Source organism: Octopus bimaculoides, chromosome 3 (assembly GCF_001194135.2).
Source record: "Octopus bimaculoides isolate UCB-OBI-ISO-001 chromosome 3, ASM119413v2, whole genome shotgun sequence".
Classification (NCBI taxonomy): domain Eukaryota; kingdom Metazoa; phylum Mollusca; class Cephalopoda; order Octopoda; family Octopodidae; genus Octopus; species Octopus bimaculoides.
In genome coordinates, this window is record NC_068983.1 from 73885558 (window position 1) to 73895164 (window position 9607).

The 9607-nt window shown below is 38.6% G+C and overlaps 1 protein-coding gene across 2 annotated transcripts in view; it reads left to right on the forward strand.

The window, feature by feature from the left end:
* LOC106880276 (feline leukemia virus subgroup C receptor-related protein 2) overlaps positions 1–9607 on the forward strand; it is a 300669-nt gene that overhangs the window by 240784 nt on the left and 50278 nt on the right. For both annotated transcript variants that reach the window (XM_052966223.1, XM_014930149.2), the window contains exons 6-7: positions 1651–1754; positions 4364–4474. In XM_052966223.1, coding sequence (XP_052822183.1) covers positions 1651–1754; positions 4364–4474 — 215 coding nt within the window. The remainder of the gene's footprint in view (positions 1–1650; positions 1755–4363; positions 4475–9607) is intronic.

Genomic DNA, 9607 nt, shown 5'->3' on the forward strand with positions numbered 1-9607 from the left:
GGTTGGTAAGCAAGCTACTTACCACACAGCCACTCCTGCGCCTATTTGTTTATTCCAATAACATAAAAATCTGGAGTTCTGGAGTTGATGAACTCTTTGAACACACTTTCAGCATTGGTTTGATTTGAACTCCTTCTCTTGCAGGAAACCATCAAGGTGCTTGAAAAAGTGGTAGTTGGTAGCAGAAAGGTCTGGGGAATAAACTGGGTGGGGAAGAACTTCATAGCCAAGTTCCTTCAACTTCTGGAGCATCATTAGTGAAATTTGTGGTCGAGCATTGTCGTGAAAAATGATTGGCCCTCTTCTGTTGACCAGTCTTGGACAGTAGAATAGCAGTTTTTCGTTCATTTTGGTAATTTCATGGCAATATGTTTCTGCAGTAATGGCTTTCTGGATTTTAAGAAGTTATACTGGATGAGTCCAGCAGTATACCACCAGTCACCATATCCTTTTTGTAGAGCTCGGATTTAGGGAAGATTTTGGTGCTTCATTTTAGTCCAACCACTGTGAAGAATGTTTTTTATTATTGTTGTGATGCATGTGGTTGTGATGCGTGTGGCTGGTGTACCCTTATCAGATGAGTAGTCATGATGGGTATATTGGGCTCCGTATATTTTACCCCGGTGTCCCTTTGATGGCATATGCTGCTCTCTCACCCACTAATGATAATGATAATAATAATGACAATGTAGCAAGGATGATCCATTGGGAGCTCTGTGGAAGTCACAGCCTACAAAGAGCAAAGATGTGGTATGAGAAAATCCCAGAAGGAGTCAATGAGAATGAGAATTGAATAATCCTGTGGCATGCAATGATTCAGTGCAATCACCTGACCAAACATCGGAAACTGGACATTGTTGTGGTGAATAAAAAAGAAAGAACATGTATGATAATTGACATGGCATGTCCTGGTGACAACAGAATCAAAGAGAAAGAAGAAGAAAAAATGAACAACTACAACGATTTGAAGTGGGAAATATAATGGTTGTGGTCAGTGAAGAAAGTGGACATGGTACCAATAGGAATTGATGCACTTGGAAGTATCAGCACTCAACTACCAGCATGGCTGAAAAAAATTGGTACAAATGTGAAGGTAGAACACCTACAAAAATCGGCATTGCTTGGAATTGCAAGAATTCTTCACGGGGTTCTTGAAGCATGACCAGTAAATAAGTGACACCTTAGTCTGCTGGCTGTGGACAGCTGATACTTTCCATCATACCCAGCAAAATAAGCCAAGAGCTTTCATCAAATAATAATAATAATAATAATAATAATAATAATAATAATAGAAGACCTGGAAATAGAGCTAACTCGAATATGGAATCTAAAAACAGAAACAATTCCTATCATAGTAGGTGCCTTAGGTATAATAAAAAAATATTCAGACAAATACATAACAAAAACACCAGGACTTACAAATATATATAACATACAGAAAATTGCACTACTGGGCACTGCACACATCCTACGCAAAACTCTTTCAATACAGTAACCATAAGAGCATCACAGCAAACCACAGCACATACCCAAGGCACACAGGGCTGCGCTCGGTAGTGAAGTGAAAGCACGTTATAAAAATAAAACTACTGAATAATGATAATAATAATGTTGATCTGATATAGTTATTGTTGTTGTTTTATTGAACAGGGCTATCAGAAAGAAGTGGGAGAAATTGGATTAACAATTATTATTTCTGGAGTAGCTGGATCTGTTGTGGCTGGATTGTGGCTTGACAAAACCAAAACATTCAAGTAAGTCCCCAATGTTACATTTTCATGATATTGTGATATTGTTGTTATGTCTCTCTCTCTCTCTCTCTCTCTCGCTCTCTGTCATATTCTTCCTCCGCCTCCGCTTCTTCTTCACTACTGTCCATCACTATCCACTAACACCCTTACCACGATCACTTCTCCACCACCATTACTTCCTGCCACCATCACCTCCCCCTGCCTCCCACATCACCTCCCCCTGCCTCCCACATTATCCCCCTGCCTCCCACATCACCTCCCCCTGCCTTCCACATCACTCCCACAGCTTCCTCCACCATTATCCCATTACCTCTGCTGTCTTCACTACTATCGCACCCACTGCCCTCCCCCCACACCAACTTAACCTTTTTCAATCCTGATCAAAGATAGTCCAATTGAGATCATATTGTTTCTTTTTGTGTGAGCATAATGTATCTAAGACTACATTATCCAATGTGTACTTACTCTTTTGGAAGACAAGGTGCAATATGAGAGAGAGAGAGAAAGTTAGTTGCTATTTCCAGCAGGTTAGGTGACCATACATAGGCTTCTTAGAATCATTAGAGGCCTGGAAAAATGCCTTGTGGTATTTGTCCTAGCTCTTACTTCTTGAGTATAAATCTCATTGAGGTTAACTTTGCCTTTCACCCTCACAGGTTCAAGTGCTGGGGTTGATTAAATTGACTATACTTCCCACTCCAAAATTGTGGCCTTTTGCCTGTATTAAAAACAATTATTTAACCAAATTGAAGCTAATTTCATTTGAACCCATGATAATGAGATGTAGTGTTAGTTACACAAGAGCTTCAAATCTTACACTTTACTATCTCAACTATCTCCATTTCTAGGTTGAATGTATAATATGACTGGCTTATAGTTATCAGTTGATCTTCCACTGCATGTCTTTTGTTGTATCTCTCGGTAAACTACCAAATACAGTAACAGACCAGTTAGCTAACAAGCTTGGGGCTGGAAGTGGCTTGGATTACTGGATTTTTCAGTTTTCTGGAAACAACCTAAATATTAAAAAAGATAAAATATACTAAATTGTATTTAATATACTCTCTTACTCTTTTACTTGTTTCAGTCATTTGACTGTGGCCATGCTGGAGCACCGCCTTTAGTCGAGCAAATCGACCCCAGGACTTATTCTTTGTAAGCCTAGTACTTATTCTAGCGGTCTCTCTTGCCGAACCGCTAAGTTATGGGGATGTAAACACACCACCATCGGTTGTCAAGTGATGTTGGGAGGACAAACACAGACACACAAACATATATACACACATACATATATATATGCATACATACGACGGGCTTCTTTCAGTTTCCGTCTACCAAATCCACTCACAAGGCTTTGGTTGGCTCGATGCTATAAAAGAAGACACTTGCCCAAGGTGCCACGCAGTGGTAATGAACCCAGAACCATGTGGTTGGTAAGCAAGCTACTTACCACACTCACTTCTAAAGTGATATTTATCAATCCACTCAAAATTCTTAAAATATATCATACTGTAACATGTATACAGAATGTTTACAGGATAAAAATTAAACAAAGTAGAGAACATGATTTTATTTAACAGGTACAGATACAAATGGATACACTTCTAAAGTATAGTATGTTCAATCTTTATCAATTCATATGTAAAAGTAAAAAAACAAAACCATTTTCAACATGTATGCAAATTAACCAACTTCAAAAACAGGGTCTGTTTACTAAATATAGGGTACAGTATATTGCATGAAATGGCAGAGTATTTCTGAATTTCTGGATATTCTGGATTTCTTAAATCAGATAAGAGGTCTGGTACTGTACTATGAGCTAATATGGAAACGTCTATACAGTGTCTAGACCTACTAGAAATTGTAGCAAAATCTCTCTTAAATCATCTTGAAGAAGAAGGAGGGATGTATTCGACAATGTAGTTCTGTGTGTGCAATGTCTGAAAAATGGACAGAGTGGTGATGCATAGAATGCCTTTAATTGGACAAAGCTGACCTAGAGTAACTAGCAATAAAAACAACAACAACACCTAATACTACTCCTTCCTATCCAAGAGAAATATTTATCCTCTAATCTTGATACTACTCAAACAAATATCATTTTGCACTTGGTTTATGAAGTTATGGTTTATGAAAAAGTGAAGGCATGTAGCTTAGTGGTTAGGATATTTGGCTCACAATCATAAGGTCATGAGTTCAATTCCTGGCAGTGTGTTGTGCTCTTGAACAAGACACTTTATTTCACATTACTCCAGTTCACTCAGCTGGCAAAAACAAGTTGTACCTGTATTTCAAAAGGCCAACTTTTGTCACATTCTGTGCCATGCTAAATCTCTCTGAGAACTATGTTTAGGATATGTGTGTCTGTGGAGTGCTCAGCCACTTGCACTTTAATTTTACGAGCAGGCTGTCTGTTGATTGGATCAACTGGAACCCTTGTTGTTGTAACTGATGGCATGCCAGGTGGTGGCTTATGAAAATAAACAACAAAAAAATTAACCCCCCCCCACCACCACCTCCAACACATCACACAGAACGTACACACAACACATAAACTCATTCAAGTCTTAACTGATATTTAAAAAAAAATTGTCTTTTTTTTTCTTTTGCAGAAGTACTACATTAATGATGTATTTGCTATCTCTTGGAGGGATGATAGCATTCACGTTCACACTTGATCTCAACAAAATTTGGATAATTTTCATCAGTGCCGGTGTTTTAGGGTACGTACTTTATCTCTTGTTTGAACCTGCTGCATATCTTTCATCTTTTATCTTTTACTTGTTTCCGTCATTAAACTGAGGCCATACTGGGGCATCACCTTGATAAATTTTTAGTCGAATGAATTGACCCCAGAACTTTCTTTTGTTAAGCCTGGTGCTTACTCTATTGCTCTCTTTTGCTGAACCACTAGGTTACAAGGACGTAAACACGCTAACATCAGTTGTTAAGTGGTGGTGGGGGAGGACAAATACAAGCACAAAGACTCTCTCTCTCTCTCTCTCTCTCTCTCTCTCTCACACACAACCACACATACTCACACACACACAACATATATGATAGGCTTCTTTCAGTTTCTGCCTGCCAAATCCACTCAAAAAGCTTTGGTCAGCTCAAGGCTATAGCAGAAGACACTTGCTCAAGATGGCATGCTGTGAGACTAAACCCAGAATGATGTGATTGAGAAACAACTTATTATATTACTATGTCTGCACCTACAGTTGTTGTTGGCACTCCGTTGCTTACGACGTTGAGGGTTCCAGTTGATCCGATCAACGGAACAGCCTGCTCATGAAATTAACGTGCGAGTGGCTGAGCACTCCACAGACATGTGTACCCTTAACACAGTTCTCGGGGATACTCAGCATGACACAGAGAGTGACAAGGCTGGCCCTTTGAACTACAGGCACGACAGAAAAAGGAAGTAAGAGTGAGAGAAAGTTGTGGTGGAAGAGTACAGCAGGGTTCGCCACTATCCCCTGCCAGAGCCTTGTGGACCTTTAGGTGTTTTTGCTCAATAAACTCTCACAATGCCCGGTCTGGGAAGCGATCCTATGACCGCGAGTCCGCTGCCCTAACCACTGGGCCATTGCGCCTCCACACACATATACACACATATATATATACATATATATATGAGAGGTATTGGTATCCAGAAGACCCAAGGTGGCAGGTAAGACTATGTAAGTGCTATGGAAGGTCTATAGTTAAACTCTCGGTTTGATAATAATACGAATGAAGAGTCTAATGCGGGTGTTGTATGAACATGTATATGTTAAATAAAATGAGGCAACAAAGCCAAGGCTGTGTGTAATTTTCAGGACATTTGTAAAGAAAAATATCCTGAAATGTCCTGAAAAATGTCCTAAAAATATCCTGAAAATTCTACACAGCCTTAGTTTAGTTGTCTCATTTTATTGAATACACACACACACACACACACATACACACACACATACACACACACACATATACGCACAGATGTACACACATGTGTGTGTGTGTATAACAAGAATATGGATTCAAAGAATATAACAGAGCTCATGGTAAGCTCTCTGTTTGGTGTACAGCTATCAAGAAGACTAAATGAGTTTAGGGTATAAAATTAGCATTGCTGTTCTGAAAATCTGAGAATCACAATGTCAGAGAGTATATAATAATTAACCAAGTTTTGGAGAAATGAAAATCAAATACATGTTCCATATGTTGACAGCTATTTCATATTGTGTATCTAAATATATCATTGATGCTAAAACGTCCTCATACATATAAGTATGTATGTTGATGCTCATATGTAGTAATGTTGTTGCGTAATGAATAAGACTTCTCAGCAGAATATTTAATGGGAAGTAAATGTTTGGCTGATAAATCGTCCAACCCATGCTAGCATGGAAAGCAGACGTTAAACGATGATGATGATGATTTTATCTTTCACGTCTCTCAAATTTGATTAATTATACCTATTATTTATGTTTTACTTGTTTCAGTCATTAGACTGTGACCATGCTGGGGCACCGCCTTGAAGTATTTTAGTTGAATGAATCAACTCCCCACTCACTTTTATATTTTTTCTTAAGCCTGGTACTTATTCTATCATTCTCTTTACCAAACTGCTAAGTTACTGGGATGTAAACACACAAATACTGGTTGCCAAGCAGCAGTGGGGGACAGACACAGACACAAGCACACACACACACACACACATTCTATATATATACAGAATATATAGGAGGTGATGAAACATGATCTTCAAACTTCGGGCCTCACTGAGGCGATGACTAGTGACTGAGACCTTTGGCAATATGCTGTGCTTGAGGAGACTGTTAAGCTAAGTGAAATCGTAGTTGTGGCTGATGCTGGTGTCATGTAACTGACACCCATGCCGGTCGTGCGTAAAAAAGCACCTTTTGAGTGTTGTGCCTCATGGACGCAAAGTGGTCAACACTGTTGGCACATGAAAAGCTCCTTTCGAATGTTGGGACTCACAGAGGCAATGGCTGAGACCTTTGGCATTATGCTGTGCTTGAGAAAAAGACCCATCAAGCCAAGTAAAATCTCAGTTGTGGAAGATACTGGTGTCACCCAAATGGCACCCATGCTGGTAGCACATAAAAGCACCCGCCACACTCTCAGAGTGGTTGGCATTAGGAAGGGCATCCAGCTGTAGAAACCATGCCAAATCAGACTGGAGTCTGCCTTCCAGCTTGCCAGCCCTGGTCAAACTGTTCAACCTATGTAAGCATGGACAACAGATGTTAAATGATATTGATGATGATGATGATGATATATATATATATATATATATATATATATATATATATATATTAGACTTCTTTCAGTTTCTGTTTACCAAATCCACTCACAAAGCTTTGGCCAGCCTGGGACTCTAGCAGAAGACACTTAGCCAAGCTGCAATGCAATGGAACTGAACCCAGAATCATGTGGTTGGGAAGCAAACTGCTTACCACACAGCCATACCTGCACCTATATATGTATAAATAGATCACGACTATGTTGTTGTAGCTACTTAACTTAAGTGTACGAATTTAGGTACTCAAAGGGTGTAACATCACTTTGGTATAGTAATTAACACAGTAATTACAGCAGATATGGCTTTCAAATCCCAAAAGTGATGTCACAACGTTTTTAAATCTATTACTTCTATATTATATCTTTATATATATACATGCATGCATATGCTAACATAGAAAACAGATGCTAGGTTTGTTTGAGTAACTTACAATTCAATAAGTTGCACGGCGCTGAATCAAACTGTTACTCTTTTACTCTTTTACTGGTTTCAGTCATTTGACTGTGGCCATGCTGGAGCACCGCTTTTAGTGTCGAGCAAATCGACCCCAGGACTTATTCTTTGTAAGCCTATTACTTATTCTATTGGTCTCTCTTTTGCCGAACTGCTAAGTTATGGGGATGTAAACACACCAGCATTGGTTGTCAAGCGATGTTGACAACAAGAAACTTGTTAACCACATAGACATGCTTGTATCCATGTATCAGCCATATACTCTTCCCCATACTAGTATTTCCTGTACTAATCTTTTTACTCTGGAAGTCAGATATATCCACTCAAAATTTCATTTACCCATAACTGCAGAAAGCCTTATTATATACCAATCAATCTTTTATTGCGGAATGTCATATTTGAAACTATTTTCTGTTGAGACATATCAAATTCATTAAGGCAACATGACTTGCAGAAAATACTAATTCTATTTGTTGTAGATATTTAACATAATTACTGAAATAACAATTAAATTTAATTTTACAGTGAAAGGGTTAAATAATATATATTCCATAATGTAATGCTTGTGGAGGCGCTTGGCTTAGTGGTTAGGGTGTCAGCATCATGGTCGTAAGATTGTGGTTTCGATTCCTGGACCGGGCGACACATTGTGTTCTTGAGCAAAACACTTCACTTCACGTTGCTCCAGTCAACTCAGCTGGCAAAAATGAGTAACGCTGTGATGGGCTGGCATCCCATCCAGCTGGGGAACACATATGCCATTGAAACCGGGAAACCGGGCCCATGAGCCTGGCTATGCTTTAAAAGGGCGCATTTATTTTTTAATTTTTTTATAACGTAATGCTTAGGATAAAACACCTAAAGTAAGAAGTTCATAAATCTCCCTAAAATATAAGGTTTTTTTTGTAAGCAAAACTGGATCAAAAGACCAGGAATAATAATTTAAATGTTTGTATGGAAGTGCTGATCTCAAATTGTAGAGGGAACCTATGGAAGAGGTAGATCCAGTAAGATGTTGGATGAGGTGGTGAAATGTGATCTTTGGATGTTGAGTCTTATGGAAGCAATGACAAGTGACAGAGACTTCTGGTGATTTTCTGTGCTTGAGAAAACATGTTAAGCTAAGTGAAATCGTAGTTATGGCCCGTGATGGTGACACGTGAAAGGTACCAGTGCTGGTGACATGTAAAAGGCACCTGTGCTGGTGACACATAAAAGATACATTTGCCAGTGACATGTAAAATACACCCAGTAAACCTCTGCTGAGTGGCTGACGTTAGAAAGGGCATCCACTTGTAGAATCCAAACTAAAACAGACTGGGGCCTAGTGCAACTCTCCAGCTTACCAGCTCTAGTCAAACTATCTAACCCATGCCAGCATGTAAAATGGATGTTATATGATGATGCTGATGCTGAGGATGATGATGACGACGATGTTGATGATGATGATGATGATGATGATGATGATGATGATGATGATGATGTATATAGAGTAGAAACCAGTCCAAAACGTATATAGAGTAGTATTCCAATGTACCTGATGGTTGGTTTTGCTATTTAAATTTTGTTTGAATCTTGCTAATAGTTGGTTTCCATTTAATTATCTTCTTAATTGTGGTGTTGGTGGTTGTGTTGGTTGTAGGGCTGTAGAATAAGAATCAGCAATACACTGCAATTCATTGCCAGAGTTAATATCATATAATTACAAACTGCACAGCAGAATTCAAGGTCAATCTTTACCAAGCAGCTTCACTCTACATGCTTTTGCTTCATTACAATGGCAACAGTCTGGATACTTATTGATCAAACCTCGTGTATATATATATATAAATTTTTTAGATTCAAAATTGAATGTGGCACTTAAGTTTAGGCACCAGAATATAGTATGGTATTATCCAACAATATTATCCAAACAGTAATATGTCCATTCTGCTGAAATTTTCAGTAAATTTTCTATATCCTTGTGCAGCTGAAGATTGCTCTGCATTTTGCATTTAATGCAATGGTTGCATTACTTAAATAAATGGAGAAGCATGAAACATGCATACTGCAATAACCTTTAAAATCCGTGTTGCTTTTTTTGATATATATA